At 33.2% G+C, this 17741-nt stretch overlaps 1 protein-coding gene across 1 annotated transcript in view; it reads right to left on the minus strand.

Annotated features, from left to right (window-relative positions):
* The window catches only part of ITPR2 (inositol 1,4,5-trisphosphate receptor type 2), a 503649-nt gene that overhangs the window by 301787 nt on the left and 184121 nt on the right, over positions 1 to 17741 (minus strand). Inside the window, exons 14-18 of the mRNA XM_031938487.1 lie at positions 13583 to 13724; positions 11986 to 12147; positions 9655 to 9827; positions 1111 to 1230; positions 812 to 997 (exon numbers count right to left, since the gene is read on the minus strand). Coding sequence (XP_031794347.1) covers positions 812 to 997; positions 1111 to 1230; positions 9655 to 9827; positions 11986 to 12147; positions 13583 to 13724 — 783 coding nt within the window. The remainder of the gene's footprint in view (positions 1 to 811; positions 998 to 1110; positions 1231 to 9654; positions 9828 to 11985; positions 12148 to 13582; positions 13725 to 17741) is intronic.

A 17741-nucleotide genomic window follows, 5' to 3' on the forward strand; every position in this document is an offset into this window, starting at 1 on the left:
TATACTTTACATTCACTTATTTTTATACTTTTTTTTCCTCTAACAAAGTGTAAGTTTCAAGATCTATTTCATTTTGGCTTTTGCATCCCCAGTAACTAGGATAGCAAATCACAGATACTTCATAGATATTTGTGGGCCAAATGAACAAACCAATTTCCTCATCTGTACATTGCCATCATATCTACCTCGAGATTTTTGTGAGGCTCAAGAGTACTTACATATAAAATGCTTTGAAAACTTTAAGGCATTGTATAAACCAGTTATTATTATTCCAGGCAAAAGGGATGGCTATTGGAATAGATGGGGGCAGGAAGTAAAATGTTGAAGCCCTTCAAATACTCAGGGGATCATAGACTGTTAATTCGAGTAAAGTAAAATAAAGTAGGAGAGGTTATTACTGTCTCCTTTTGGTTTCATGTTCCCTTCTTTATTACTTCAACATTTGTGGCATTAGAAGTAACATAGTTATAAATTCTTGGAATCTTTAAATAATGCAAATAAAGTGAGACTAAAAACAATCTATATTCACTTAAAAAAACTTGTTTTTGAAAAATAATTCAAAACTTTTAAGTGAGCAGAAAAAAATCATGCAAAACAATAATTTTGTTTGGTTTTTAAAGTTTTAAAATATCCCATGAGCACTAACCTCTTTTTTTTTTTTACAATTTTTTCTTAAATATCTTAATCCTTAATTTTTAAATATTTAAATAATTCTTGAAACATTTTCATTTAAATTTTTTAAGCCCCCAGTCTGATCAAATTATCAATAAGGATTTGAGATCATGAATTACAAGTTTTTACAATACTTGACCTATAATAGGTGAGGACTTCTAAATCAGCCTTTGTGCCTTCTTTAGCTTCTTGTGCAAGATGCCTGATAGCTTTGCCATGAGGTTCCTTATTGCTATCAATCCAGTAAAGCCAGACTTCTTCATCATCAATATCATCTGAGATGATGGAACACTCCAAAGGATTGTCCATTTGCATGGAAACCAGCCTTCAAATAAGTAACAAATAATAAAGCTATTAATAAACTCAGATAACAGCTGATATAAGGACTGTTTGAAACTTGATTAATAAGCTGAGAATATTTCTATTGTAAATGCTTACTTAGTTTGAATGAGAATATCAGCATTTCCTGGACTCAGCATAAATTTACAGATGAGTTCTTGAGTTACTGGTATGGCAGTGGTATTAGACACACACAAGTCTGATAAATAATCCAAAAATCTGATCAAAGAAGCAGATAATGTTAAACAAACATAAAGAAATTATTTTAATGAATTATGAACTGCAGTAAATTCATTTTTACACTTGTTTGCTTTTGTAATCTTTTTAGATTAGCATACTTAGGTACTATCCTGCACTCTGCTAAATTATGGGGACAAAGAAGTGATCCTGGAGTTTCAAAGACTATTCTAGAATATAAACTCTTATGACATTGTGCCATTCTAGAAAGTCTTTGAGGATGGCCCAGCAAAAGATTTCTAAGCAACCATCCAGACAAATACCAAGAGGATTACCTCCAATAGGTGGTCACTAAAGGAGTAATTTTTTGGCATAGCAAAACCAAGAAACAAGAGAAAAGTGCCTCTTAGTTCTTTGCATCTTGTGCTTCTCTAGGAACAATAGCAAAATGGTGAAAAGAGGACAGAAAGGTCTAAAAATCACAATTTTTGTTGGTTTTTTATTGTTGGTCTATAAATATACTTATCCAGTGACCAATGAGTAGACATACTGACAGAAGACATGAATAATATCAATCTTGACATTTTCTGTACAAATGAAAGAAGGGAATTTTAGCTAATGAAATGAATGGTTATGGATATTTCCTGGAGGGAGCAAAGAAATAAGTTGGCACAGTTGTTTTTAATCTACAATCAAAGACAACAACAATCAGTATTTCATGGGAAATCTCAAAATGCAATACTGATGATAAAAATTTGTAGAAAGTCTCTCATGAAAATAATAGCAATTTATGTGCCAAAATTGGTTGTTAAATATAAAGAAACAGAAATTCTGCAAATAACCTAATAAGAGCCTCTAAATTAAATAAAAATATAATCTAATATTTGGTAACTTCAACCCAAAGGTGGGGAAAGGTAAGAGTACATGAAATGTTTGGAAAAACACGATTTAGGTAAAAGAAATGGGAAAAGTCAAGATTTTATATCCACACATACTTCAAGAAAAGAATTGTAGTCAGTGAACATGGTGAACACCAAATAACATTACAGAAAAGTGAAGTAGAGTATGTTTTCAAAGATTTGTTCCTGATATGGGAGTTATCTAAATTAGCTGCCTGTATTTAGTCATATCGCTAGTTTGTCAAGGTAAAATGGTTAGTATTAGTATAAAGTAAGAGGAAAGAGTAATAAGAAAGAAAAAGAAATGATGTAACTAAAAACACAATTTTTAAAAATTTTCAGCAATAAGAAATGGGAAATGGACATTAGAAATTGCATAAATACTGAGTTCCACAACCAGAAGATCAAAAGAGATCAGAAAGTACTTTAGTCAGCTAATATAATCAGCTTGCTTGTAAAACAGATAATAATAATATTAAAGGAAAATAAAGGCAAAACTGGTTTAGGTTATAGACTTGTCAACAAGCATTATTTAAATCCCTACTACATGTCAATCACTCTACTAAGAAATAGGAATAAAAAGGGGAAAACATGGTCTCTGCCCTCAAGGAACTCATATTCCAATGCAAGAGACATTAAAAATAGCTACAATAGATACAAGATACATATATTCAACATAAATGGAAGCTAATCTCCCCAAGACAGGCACTAGGATAAAGAATAAAACCAGATTAAAAACAGCTTGATAGGAGAGTAATGTTACAATACATTATAGATATCATGAAATATCTTATCAGAGAAAAGAAAAAGTGAAGAGATGATAACAAATAGAAGATAAATGGAAAAGATCTACATAAATTAGATAGCAAACTCTTCATCATCAAGTAAAATAGGACCACTATATTTGAATCCTAAATTCACAGTACTGGATGTGTTTATGAAGAAAGTAAAAATAGCCACATTGGGAATAAAGAGGGAAAAAGTAGCCAGACTAGACCAAATGTTTGCAGAGAATCTGTGCTGGATCACCATTTTGACAGTGCTAGGGGATTGATGTACAAGCCATCTTAAAGAGGGGAAGATAGTAACAGTTGGAAAAGATCATAGACCTAATCAACACCCCAAAAAATTAATCAATAAAATAAAATTAATCAATCAATAAAAAAATTTAAAAAAAAAAGAAAACATCAAAAATTACAGGTCAATGTATCTACTTTTTCACTTAAGAGAAAATCTTTATTCATGTCATATATACATAAATTGATCTTTTCCTTAAAGGTGTTATTAGCAGAGAACAAGCAGTCTTTTCCAAAAAATGTCCATTAATGAACCATATTTTGCCACCTTACCCTTTACAGCCACTCCACCTTCAAACAAAACCTCCAGAAAACATGCCCAGGAAGAACTAAGTCATTCAACACTCACTGGAGCCTCATCTTTACACTAGCTACTTTTTACCTACTACCTATGGTCATTCTACCTTCTCAACAAGATCTGCCCTGATCATGTAAGGAAAGATCTAACTCACTTAGGCATGGTACTTTTTGGAACTAGGAATCCACTCTTTTTTTCATTTCTTGCTTCCATTTTGTGCCTGGCATCCTATGTTGGACCCTACAATTTCTCACCTGCCCTACCTGAAAAAGATAAAGCCATCTAATTTCCCTGTGCCAATGGGGGAATGTCATTGTACTCCCAGAAATTTCTTTGGCTTCACAAAACTCTAAGCCTCCCTTCCACCGCTAATCCAGCTACCTACCATGCCTGATGTTCTGTGACAATTCCACAAAAGAACTAGACCAAATCCCTAAAAAAAAAATTAAAAAAAAAAAAAGAAAGAAAAAAAATCTTAACCTTCCTAAATTCATTCTTCAATGTTTAACATACTCTTCCCCCAATTTGTTCTTCCCATTTCAGGCATTCTGAACCCTCTGTTACCATTGTCCAACGCTTTTTCTGCCTCCCCACTGCACTCTGGAATTCTTGCTCTATAGGGAACAAACTTGCTTTCATCTTATATCTTTTCCTTTCTTAGACTACTCTTACAATCACTTCCCCATCATTATGCAACTTCCCTGGAAAGGGTAGCACTTTCATTCATATCCCCAGGTGCACTGCATGTCAAGATGAAAGAATAGGAATACGCCTTGCTTCCCATTGCCTCTTTTAGGCTCTGATTCTACATCCATCACTAAGAAATCTGTCTTTCCTTTGAGGTTCATTCAACCTATATTTATTGCCCAATTGATTCTGATAGCTTTTATCTATGGACTTATAGAACACTCTCCTTTATTTCTCAATAAATCCAATTCCTGACTCCTCCCCAACTTTTTTTCCCCTGAGGCAATTGGGATTAAGTGACTTGTCCAGGGTCACACAGCAAGGAAGTGTTCAAGTGTTTGAGACCAGAGTTGAACTCAGGTCCTCCTGACTTCAGGTCTGGTGCTCTATTACTGCACCACCTAGCTGCCCCTCCTTCCCAACTTTTAACCTCATACAACATACATATTGATCCCAGTCTTACAATTCCTTAATTTATTCTTTTCATATAACCAATTCCTCCAATTCATCTCTGCTACAAAGAGAAATGGTCGTGTTTTCCTTCTTGCCACAAACAAGTGTTATACTTCTGTGTTTATGAACTCTGAAATTCTTTTATCTGAACAAAATCAGTTGTTATTTTAGCTCTCCTATTTTTTACCTGCTAACTCTCTTTATCATCATCATTGTTACCTTTAATCCCTCCTCCACCCCTCAATTCTTTCCCAGATTCCTAGACTAATAAGTACCTCTGTATTTATTATACTCTTTCCTTCATCTTCCCCTTGGTGAATCCATTCAACTCTTCTTTTGAATTGAGTCACTTGCTCTATCCTGAACATGCCATGCTAAGCCCCAATCTGAATTACTTCAAGTAACCACTGAGTTTGTTCTTGATTATATACTGCTAAAAGACACCTGAAAAAAAATCACAAACAATGCTGACAGGATCACTACAAATTCATATTACATAATTCAACCAGGCATTCACTGTGGCAAGCAATTCTATTATATCTCCTAATCAATTCACTATCTCACTAAACCACAGCTACTTTGCCAAAGCTTTTTTCTCTTCCCAAACCTACCATTCTCTTCTTCCCTTCACCCTTTCAGTTGAGAATCTTAATTCACACTTCACAAAAAAAGAAAAAGTCTATGTGGCAAGAGCTAAATTCATCTCCTCTTCAATTTATATGACTCAAATGCCTTTTGTTACTACTTCCTCCTTCAGCCTTGTCTTATGTGAAGAAGAAACCTTTCTCTTTGCCAATGCAAACTCATCCCCATACACAAGTGATCATATTCTATGCTATCTTCTCCCTTAGCTTGCTCTTTCTATCATTCCCATTCTACTGGCTGCTTCCCTATATCATTCGCCCCCAATGATCTTTTAACTATCAAATCTAAAAGCTTTTTCTTAGTTCTCATCCTTCTTTACCTCTATATTTGACAGGGTAAATAACCCTATTCTTGATTCTCTTTTCTCTCTAGGTTTTATTGGCACTACACTATACTTTTTCTCCTCCAATCTGATCATTACTTCTCAGTGTCCTTTGCTAGATCTTAATCTAGGTCATACCCACTTCTTCCCCAAAGCTCCTTCCTATTCAGTTTTTCTATTTCTATCTGTAAATTTCACATGATGATTTCATAAGCTCCAAGGTATTCAAATATCATCATTTTGCAGATGATTCCTAGATCTTTTCATCCAACTGTAATCTGTCTCCTGACTTCCAGACTCATATCTCTAAATGCCTTTTGGATATCTCTAACTGGATGTCCTAAAAATATCTTAAAATCAATCTATCCAGGATCAAATTCATTGTCTTTCCCCCAGAATTATCTCTTTCAAACTTCCCTGCCATTATTGAGGGCACTTGATATCATCCTTGACTCCTTACTCTCTCATGTCCACTTCCAATCAATTGACAAATCTTGTCAATTAGGCTCTCTAACATAGCCACCACCCTGCAGGAGAACCTCATCACCTCATCTCCAGAATATTGGTGTAGCCTTCTGGTTAGTCTCCCTGATTCAAGTCTCTCCCCACCCCATTCCATCTTTCACTTAGTCAAATTGATCCTGACCATCTTAGCCCACTTATTCAAGGAATTCCAATCATTCTCTGTTACTTTCAGTATCAAAAACTTTTTGTTTTGTTTTTAAAGTCCTTCATAATCTGGCTCTTTCCTACATTTCCTAATATATATATATATATATATATATATATATATATATATATATATATATATATATATATATAAAATACTTTTATCACTCCCACATACTCTGTGACCCACTGATACTAGGCTCCTTACAAGAGACACTCCACCTCTCAATTCCAGGTTTTCTCATTGCTTATCTCCCTGCCTGGATTTCTTTCCCTTTTTATATCTCTCATGACTCTCTTCATCATGTCCAAGCTAAAATCTGACTTTCTGTAAGAATCCTTTCCCAATCCCTCTTAATTCTGTTGCCCTGTAAGATTATCTCTATGTACCCTATATATCATTTGTACATAGTTTCTTGCATATTATCTCCTCCATTAGATTCTGAGATAGGAATAGATACTGTTTTTTGCCTTTCTCTGTATTCCCAACACTTGATATGCTGTTGGGAATACAGAGTCTGGTATGTAGTAGGCCCTGAATAAATGGTTGGTGATTTTATTTGCTTTGAGAACTGTCATCAAATCAATACCATGGCTGCCTGTAGAAAGAGCATATTAGTTGATCTCTTTACTATTCTACTCACCATCTTTGTAACTTCCCAGAATATTCCCTGGCCACCCTTCCCCTATATGTGTTTTCTCTCACATTAGAATTAAGTTCTTTGAGCGCAAGTGCCGCTTTCATACTTGTTTCATCATGACTTAGTGCAGTGCTTGGCACGTAGTAAGTGGAGCACTTTTTCATTCATTTATGTGGGTAGGTAGTCAGAAAGATCTAAGTTCAAATCCTGCCTCAGACACTCACCATGTAATTCTATGCAAGTCACCTAATATCTCTCTGCCTCAGTTTACCCCTCTGTATTATGAAACATCTATCTTCCATGATTTTGAGGATAAAATGAGATTATATCTGTTAAGCACTTTGTATAACTTAAAATACTATATAAATGCTAGCTACTCTTATTATTGATCATTTGACAATTGACTAAAAGAGAGGATTAGTTCTTTATGATTCCTGTTTGTTAAGTATACAATAACATTTCATATGAAAGAGTAAAATGTCACCTAAAAGTTTATTTTTCAGAATGTTAGCTCCCATTCACATTTCAAAATCATTAAAAAAAAATTTTTTTTAAGAAATAGATGCAGGGGCAGCTAGGTGGCGCAGTGGTTTTACCAATGTCAGTGACCTTGTAATCCTTGAATGGGATTATTCCTATAAAATCTTGATTGGGAAATACCTTGTTAGAGAAGATCCCTGAAATTGGCATGTTGCTCTATGATATCAAATTTTCTTTTCACACAGAACAAACAACCAACACAATGGGTTCTTATCCAATTATGAAATCATAAATATGAGTGAATAAAAAGTACTTTTCTATATGTACCAAACACTGTGCTATGTAATCAACATATAAATCAAAAGTCACAGTGTACTTTCTAAGAGTCTTTTGCATTATGATGAACATCCAGGGCAGAAGCCAAATTGAAGAGAATTTCTCTGGGGATAGTAAAGTTCTCCAAGATACTTTTGTCTTTGTACAGGTTGCATCAAGCCATAAAATATTGTAGAGCCTCCTGCAAGGATTTGCAAACACTCAAAAGATTTTTGATCTGACCTCCTAGATTAGAAAAGGTCAAATGGATGAATGACATCTGTTGTACTAATTAAATGAAAAGCCTGTAAAACTTATCTCTCACCCCTCTACTCAGAACAGACAATATAGATGGATAGTCAACTAAGAGGGGAACAGGAAGCTAGATTGCTCTTAGCAACCTGTAGAATTCCTTTAATAAAGCCAAGTTTTCTATGGAAACAAAGGGTCCTTTTAAAAATTTCAGAATTTTATAAGTATTATAACATCTATCAATGATACACAGAACATAAAGTTTGTCAAAGGATTAAAAATTAATAATATGAAGAGGGCAATAGAGGGGCACATGATGCATAGGAGCATGTTGCAATAAATTACCAATGATAAACTTCATAGATGAACAGGAGTAAAAGATGTCAACAAGGAAAAACGCAGTAGGAAGAGGAGATGTACTGGTCATGTGGTGAAGACAAAGATCAACAATACTCAGACTATTCCACATGCCCCTCAGAGTGACAGAAAAAAAAAGCAAGAAAGTCATCTAGCACACTGGACAAATTTATGGGAAAATAAGGAAAAGGATCACTTAGGATAAGCAGTTGTGAACGAGTAGTTCTCTTTACCACCAAAACCCAAATTGATAAGATCACAGACTATTTTCTTTGACTAATTTTGTCTCAGCACACTGATGTTTTCAGAATGAATAATCATATTATTGTACTGCATATCAGCTGACTGAAGAATATATTTATATAGTGATGTTCTCTTTGTTGTACTGTGCTTATCTCTGATAAGGATATACTTCACTTATCATAAAGTGATTTCATTCCTGGATTGGAAGGTTAATATCATGGAACAAAGCTGCTTGGATTATACCATATAAAAAAATTGTTCATTCATCTCAGGTGAAAAATGTTGGCCTTATAGAGTCAAAAAAGACCTAGTTCCATGCCCTACAATTGATTTTCTATAATGAACAGTATAGTTTTCTGAGCAATTCAATTAACTTTTCCACAAGTCACTTATTTCATATATTAAAGGTGTTTAATGATAAAAACATTATACACTAGAAAGTCCATCTGACATAGAAGTAGAAGTCAACCCATTAGGTGCTGCCTGTCTTTTAATCACTATAAGACCAGGAGCAAATCATTGAATTTTTCTCGGGCTCTCAGTTTACTCATCTGAAAATAAAGATAATAATATCTATTCAGTTTTATCTCACAGGATTATAATGAGACTCAAATAGGATAATGATGATAAAAGCAGTCTGAAAAATTAAAGCAGGCTACAAATATAATTAATCATAATCTATCTGGTATTAAATCTACTCAAAAACACTTGAGGAAGTCACATAACCCTGTAATGGGCTTTAATCATCTATGGTAGACTTTTAAAAATAAGATATAGTTAGAGAATGGACACATCATTTCATTAGTGAAAGGGTGTCTGAGATGAACAGTTTCTTTCACAAATGCAAGCCTGTATGTTCTTTGAAACATTCAAGTTTTAGAAGGCTGCCTAGAGTTGAGTAGATAAGTAACTTGCTGTGATTTACGCAGCCAGTATATACATTCTTTAATATAGAGATTAGAATTGGTATTAGTGATAATAATATTATAAACACAGTATACTTTTCTTCAAATAATGAGAAAGAGAAATAGGTTGACAATGTAGAAAAACTCTAAATAACAAATTCTAAAAATAAAACCAAAAGTCACTCTCTATAAAAAAATAACATATTATATGGACTGTTTCAAACCTTGGCTCACGGTTCCTCCGGAGTAAATTAACAAATGTTTCAATTTCTTTTGCTGTGATATGTTTTTCTAGGAGTTTTCGGTTGTTGTGCAACAAAGCTGTGATGGTATCTTCTGCCAAAATGTCATAGCCAATCTGGGACTGCATGACACAGAAGTTCTTAGCAATATATTCCTGCCAAAAAGGAAAAGGCCCAGGAGAATGTGTTAATGCGATTCAATTCCACAAAAAAAAAAAAATAAATAAATAAATAAATATTAAACACTTATTAGGAGCACAATACTGTGGTAGGAACCAAGTGGTTTAAAATGGAGCTAAGTATAATTATTATAGGTTAATTTCTTCAGATTGAGTGAAAATCATCTTAAATTGTTTTTAAAGATAGCGGCATTGAAAAACTAAGTAGCTTAATAGAGGAAGAAAAATTATTGACACAGAGTTTAAATTATAAAGGAAAATCTAATAAAAGATAATGTTTAGTTTTCTTATTACTAAATGGTTGTCAGGGAAAAACATAATTAAATATAATTAAATATTTTATAGGGTTAGGTACTTCAAGAATTGACTGACATGAATCCAACTACTAGTTCAATTGACTATTATTATTTATTTTAGGAGACCCAAAAGTTAGTCTTTTTAACTTTCCCTCAAATGTGATAGTATTGCTATGATTTATGAATTAATTATTTTGCATAATTTTATTGTTCAGTTATTTTGCATATTTAGAGATGTGAAAAGGGTTCATGAATACACAAGGTCTTTGTTTCTAATCTTTAGGAATGCATGTATAAACTGAGATGTTGCATACAAGATCTCAGATGGATTTGAATGAATGGTTTGGTTTGATTTTCAGTAGTGATGAGGTGCTATAAAAAACAGTCTGTTAGAAAAGGAGCAGCAGGATCCGGTAGTATTTTCAAGTTGTTAAAAGTTGTATTGAATAAAATAATATTACTGTTTAGTTCTTAATCAGATGCCCTTTGGTCATAATTTTTGTTGCCTCATTACACAGATACTCCCATTTCACTCCTCTTTAGCTTCATGTTGGGGAAACTAATAACCTAAATTCACCAATTCTTAAATCTCAAGTTCTACCAGTAACTGAAATACTGTTGCCTTGGAAAAGACATGCCCGTATACAGAATTTTCACTACCCTACTCTGGAAAAAAAAAAAAATACACAAGTATTATTTTTTATAAGTAAATTTAATCGGGGCAGCGAGGTAAAGCAATGGAGAGATATCATAGATACTGGAATCAAGATGACCTTAGTTCATATGTGACCTTAGACATTTGATATGTACTAGCTGTGCGACCTTGAGAGAAATCACTTAACCCCAATTGCTTCATCTCTTCTCTTCTTCCTCCTTCCAAAAAACCCAATAAGTAAATTTAATGCATAAGATTTTTAATTAACAGAATTTATGAAGTAGGAAATTGCTGTTCTTTGTGTTTTATAATCTAAAGCTTCAAATTTAAGAACATTTTAGATAGTATGTGTTAGAATATAAACGTCAATGGAAATAACATATGATACCCAGGACAATAAATATGCGGTTTACTTATTAGATGCATTCCTAAAAAGTTACATGAAAGGGGCAGCTAGTTGGTGTAGTGGATAGAGCACTAGCCCAGGGGTCAGGAGGACCCGAGTTCAAATCTGGCTTCAGACACAACACTTCCTAGCTGTGTGACCCTGGGTAAATCACTTAATCCCAATTGACTCAGCAAAAAAAAAAAAAAAAAGTTACATGCGAATTTATTATTTATTAAAAATCCTGTCCTAACTACACTAAGGGACTACATTAAAGGGAACATGTAGTGAAATTTTCTATAAAACAAAGAATCTTTTTTGTAATATGAAAATCATCCCTTATTTCTACATTTAGGAATTTGGAATTTTTGCACAAAAGAAAGTCTTAGGAGTAATATGCCTATATTTTGACAAAGGGGTAAGAAAAACCTAGTAAATACCAGTCCAAAGAAAGGAATCAATTTTGGTACATTTAACATGGTGGTATAACTATTTAGGATCACAGAATTTAGAATTAGCAGTTATTAGAATGTTGTTTAGTTAATTTCTTCTTCTTTTACTGATGAAACCCAGAGAGTTTATCTGACTTGCTCAAGTCACAAAAGTAGGATTTGAACCCCTGATCTTTGAGTTCAAATTCTAAGAACACTTCTAAGAGATTTGGATTTTTTTTAAAATATTTAAATTCAAATATTAAATGCCTACTTCTGATTTAGATGTTATTTAATACTAGCAAAAGTCATTTTATATTTCATTTAAAAAGTAAAAATTCATGGAGTAATTATCTAAGAGTCTAACCTGATTTTTCCGATAGTCTTGCTGAGAATGTCTAAGAACTCGATAACAGAGTCTCAACATGTACTTATAGGGAGCATATCTCTGATCTCCTAGATCTTCAAGTCTCAGCATTGATCCTTCTCCCCCTTTGTCCTTAAAGGGTGCTTTGAGAATTCCAAACACCTATTAAAAATAAAATATAGCAAACAAAATAATGTTAAACATTAGGGGAAAAAATGTTAAATATTTAGCTAGCTAGCTACACCACACTAAATTTCATCAAAGGAACTTTCTTAAGCATAGGTTGAATTCATTTCAATAAGGGATCTAAGTAATGCTAAGCACTGCAATTCTATTGCTATCACAAAATTGTCAATAGTCAAATAACAAAAGTCATCATTTTAATAAATGCCTTATATGTATTTTTGTTCCAAGTGAAGAAGTAAGAAACTGGCCTTTTACAAAACACAAACACAGAAAATATATGTGATCCCATGATTCTAAAATACACAAAGATATATACAACTTAGAATATATTTTCACTGTACAAGCTATATGAAAATCATTATTTCTAATTTTCCCTACTCTAACTATGAAATAATATAAAAGAAGTTCTGTTTAACCTGAAAATACCTAAATATATTTAAGGGAGAGTTTCTTTCTTTGTTTAAAAAGATAGCAAATGGGGAGAAAGAACTTTGAAAAGAGAATTTTATTTTAGCTGAAAAGGTGTAATCCTGATGGCAAAATAAACAAATTCATAATATGTGAGCATAATACGATAAAAGCTATTGAATTTATGTATACCTTTGATGTTGATAAGATGTATTAAACGTATTATTAACAAGAAGTTTAGGGGCACAGTGGATAGAACACTGGGCCTGGAGTCAAGAGGACCTGAATTCAAATCTGGCCTCAGATACTTACTTGCCTACACAAGTCATTTTACCCTATTTGCCTCAGTTTTCTGATCTTTAAAAATGAGAAGTGGTAAACCACTCCAAAATCTTTGCAAGAAAATCCTAAATGGGATTACAAAGAGTCAGACACAACTGAAATGATTAAACAGCAAACATGTGAAGAAATGTTAAAAGGTTATGTAGGCCCTGAAAATTAATTTAATTAATAGGAGAGCTAATGGTAAAAATTATTTTTCTCCCAACTGAATTTTGCAATCACACTTCCAATTTTTAATTGTATTCACTAAGATAAACCTTACACCTATGAGTCTTCTAGAAAATAATTTTACTTGATAGCAATAAATTTACTTGATAGAAAAACTGTCTTCTTTTTCTAAACTATATAAAATTGCATGAGTAACTATCTTCACTTTTATATGCTTTCCTTAGGTACATATTCATGGACTATGATAAGGAACATATTTCATTTATGCACAACTATTAGATGAGGAAAGAATGAATGCAATATTAGTTTCTTTAGGCATATATTTTTATCTAGATACATATATGAACTGAAGGAATGAAGTAGAAGAGTTAGGAATATAAAAGTGTCTTCATGCACCTGGAAATTATCTAGTAATTGGGCCAGTCAGCATAATGGAGATTTGGCCTTGATGCTTAGTTACAAAGATAAATTATTCTTGCATATAAAAACTCACTTGTGCCAATATGTTCTGCTCCCTCATTAATTTTTGTCTTTCTCTATTTGGCTTGGTGACTACCACATCCAGAACATCTTGTCCATTATTAGGTACATCAGCAACAAAGAAAATGAGGTCCTCCAGTAACTTTGTTACAAATCTATAGGAAAAAATGGAGAAATGTTACTGTTTGGCAGATTTTATTTAGGGAAATATAATCTTACAAAGGAAACACCTGATACCATAGAAACCAAATTAGCGTAAACCAAAGGTAAGAGAGTATGCAAAGATGAAAATTCTTGAGTTGGCAAAAGTAGAAATCTTCTAAAGGAGTAATTAAAAAGAAATACTGCAGTAATTAAGGATTTACAGCTAGTCTTCCCCAACCAAAACCAACAACAATAACATTAACAACAATACATACACATATAATTAAAACTGAAAATCCTTCAGAGCCTATTACACCAGTTGAGTAACTAACACTAGGATGATGCTTTGTATGACATCTACCTAGAGAAGCACCACAATTTCTCTTAGGGAAGCAGTTATTTTCTAGAAAATGAGATTAAAATACAGTTCTGCAGCTGACTCCTAGTATTCTCTCTCCATAATTTTCCATAGCTCAGGTTTCTTCAACCTACAGAACAGGAAAATGACAGGTGACTCACAGAAACTTACTGCATACAACTGATCAATGCCTCTGAACCATTTGTAAGATTAAAGTAATACATAAGAAATGTAATAATTCAAAGGCTTTCTAGGAATGCTAATGATGAATGTGCTTGATTTAAGGATGCTCCAGAAAAACTGAAGAAAATGTGGTTTGCTTAAAAGAAAAATTCTCAAGAAAAAGAGAAATCTCCAATGGAACATAGCTCAAGAGCTAGCAGGGACCTCAGAACATCTAGTTCAAAAATACTTATTATGTTGAGGAGGAACCCTAAGCCCAGAAAGATTGAGTTGTTTCACAGTCACCTAGGACTAGGAAACTATACATTATTGGTCAACCTACCATCAAGGGGAGGGGATGAGGGGAAGGAGGGAAAAAACTGGAACAAAAGATTTGGCAATTGTCAATGCTATAAAATTACTCATGCATATAAATTGTAAATAAAAAGATATATATATAAGAGCCAAGCCCATCACAGTTCATCATCTAACATAAAAAAAAGCAATTATATCTCATAGATCATTAATCATAGGATCTCAGAAGTCCATCATTTTATAGGGATAAGAAAAGCAAAGGTCAGGAAGGTTATGAGTTATCCAAAGTCACACAAGTGTCAAAAGTAGGTTCTCTGACTCTAGCACCAATGTCCTTTTCACTGGACTCTACCAACTCCTTAATTAAATTTACAAGGGCGAATAGAGCACCAGCTCTAGAGTCACGAAGACTCATCTTCCTAAGTTCAAATCTGGCTTCCGACACTTACTAGCTGTGTGACTCTGGACAAGTCACTTAACCCCGATTGCCTCCAAAAAATAAAAAAATTTTTACAAGGGTGTTGCTACTGGAATTTCTTTACAGAGAAAAGTGATGACAAATTAATGTCTAGAAAACTAAAATGAAAGCATTCAAAACCCAATAATTACATAGCCAAATATCTACAACCAGTTAACAAAAGAAATGTTTTTTTAAAATGCCTTAGAATAGCATTTATCCTACAAACAATGACAAAGGCAGAATATAATCTTAAGTCACTATTTCCAAACATAGTGTACTGGAAGTTCTCCTAACAAGGTCTGAAGCATCAGGAGATATTCTCAACTATAAAATCATCTATACATACCCTTTAAAAAAATCAAGGACAAGTATAATCTATAAGAATGAGGAGGTGGAATGTGGAAGAGGATACTCTAAATAGAGAAATACAAATTCACAATGATTGCTAAGAAGAGAACATAAAAGAAAATTTGAAGATCTTAGAGTTAATGTGGATTTTTAAAAACTGTTGAACAAAAAAAATCATAAAAATGAATAATTAAAAAGAAGCAGGATTCAATAATTTACTCACATAGAAATAATCCATTACAAAAACAATGATTTAGTTCATTATAGAAATTATCAGAAAAGTTGACCTAAACAATATACCACTAGTATTACCAGTAGTGAACAGAAACTCACTTAATCTTCTATATGTTTATAAAATCTATCTACCATGTTTCCCATATCACTTAGACATCTATCCTGTCCAATTCCTATGTATCTTGCTTACATACCCTTCTTCCTTTCTACCTCTTGCTGCTCTAGGCACACAACAATTAAATCAACATTACCATTGCATATGCAAAAAACTTATAAATCATCTTGAACTCTCTAGACCAAAACTCCTATATTTGGTATCTTCCATTAGAATAAAAACACCTTAAGATTGGAGATTTATTTTTATATTTGAATCCCTAGCACTTAGCATAATGCACAAAACATGACTGTTCAGTTATGTCTGATTTTTTGTGCTCCATATGGGGTTTTCTGGGCTAAAATACCATAGTAGTTTGCTCTTTCTTTCTTAAGGGGACTAAGGCAAACAGCTTAAGTGATCAGCCTCTGGATGCACAGTTAGTTAGTTAATGGCTGAGCCAGATTTAAACTCACATTTACCTGATTACAGGCCTGGTGATCTAGTCACTGAGCCACCTGGTTGCTTCACATAAAACAGTATTTAATAATTTTTCATCTGAAAAGATCTTGTCAGACTGAAGATCAGCATTAAAATTCAAAAATATTTATAAAAAGTCTATGTTAATTGTTTTCATTCACAAATGATAATTGAAGTAGCATAGTTATATTTAGAAGAATGACTTCTTTGTGATTCATCACGAAATACCAGCCACATAGCTAGTAAAGCCAAAAGATGGTTTTTGAATCAAGATCCTTTGATTTCAGATCCAACAGTCTCCTTTGTAGCATGCCATCTCTCCTCCTGACTAAAATTACTCAGAAACTAAAATTACCATGGGGCTTGAAGCCACAATACTGCATACAGAAGAATACGTTACAATTTTTTTCAGTCTTTCATAAACATGTGGACTTCCTTAAATCCTGCAGATAAAACTTATGTAAGGTGGGTGATCACAGGATGAGAAATATAAAATTGAGGGGAAGCTCAGAAATCCTTGAAACTAATCTCATTTCTCAGAGGGGGAAAAGCAGCCCCAGGAAAGTTGAGTGACTTGCTCATGGCCACACAATAGCAAATATCAGAGGCTAGATTTGAATTCAAGTCTTCTGAACCAAAGAAGATACTTTATCACAGTAAGGAAAGTCAATGTACCACAGCAGAGGAATGGCCATGGTATCCAGAAGGTCCAGAGATTCAAATACTGACTCTGCCCAGTACTAGACAGTAAATCATGAGCAAATCACTTCATCACTCAAGGCTCCTAGAATCCAAGTTGGTGATAGGCCTTGTGGGAAACAATTCCCACACATGGAGCTCCCCTCACCAAGAAAATCAAAGGCCAGCAGCAAAAAGCCTAAGGTAAATAGAGTTAAGTGACATAGTTAATGGTCACAGAGTACATGTGTCTGAGGCTGGATTTGGATTTGGGTCTTTCTGATTCCAGGCCTGGCACTCCATTCATTTTACCATATAGCTGCCCACATCTATACATAGAATTTATTTTGGAGTAATAATAATATAATAATAATAATTTATTTTGGACTAATAAATAGCATATTTTATATGCTATACATATGTGGATATACATATATATGTGTATATCCATTTATGTATAGCTTATTTTAAGATAAAGTTTTATTTTCCATATAATACATATATATGTATATATGTATGTATATATACAATTAATTTTGAAATAAAGTTTTATTTTCCATGTAGTTCATATTTGGTTCTTAAATTTTGAAACTTCACATTAGAATACTGCAAAATGGGAAAAGACAAAAACTATTGTAATTTTTCTTACTCTCAATTCTCAGTTCAAGGTACAATGATTATGATTCTGTGACAAGAAAACAAGGCTTTATGTTGGGCGCTGAGACATGTATATAGGCTAATTTGAAGAATCAAATTATTCAAAACCTTTTGTTTTTAGAGGTACTCCAGGAGACATATTATAGTTCTAAAACAAGCCTTTAATTTTTTATCATCCCATTTTCCTGATGATAAATTAAGAATGCAATAAACCAGAGAAACAAAAAAGGTAACTGTTCTCC

Source organism: Sarcophilus harrisii, chromosome 5 (genome assembly GCF_902635505.1).
Source record: "Sarcophilus harrisii chromosome 5, mSarHar1.11, whole genome shotgun sequence".
NCBI lineage: Eukaryota > Metazoa > Chordata > Mammalia > Dasyuromorphia > Dasyuridae > Sarcophilus > Sarcophilus harrisii.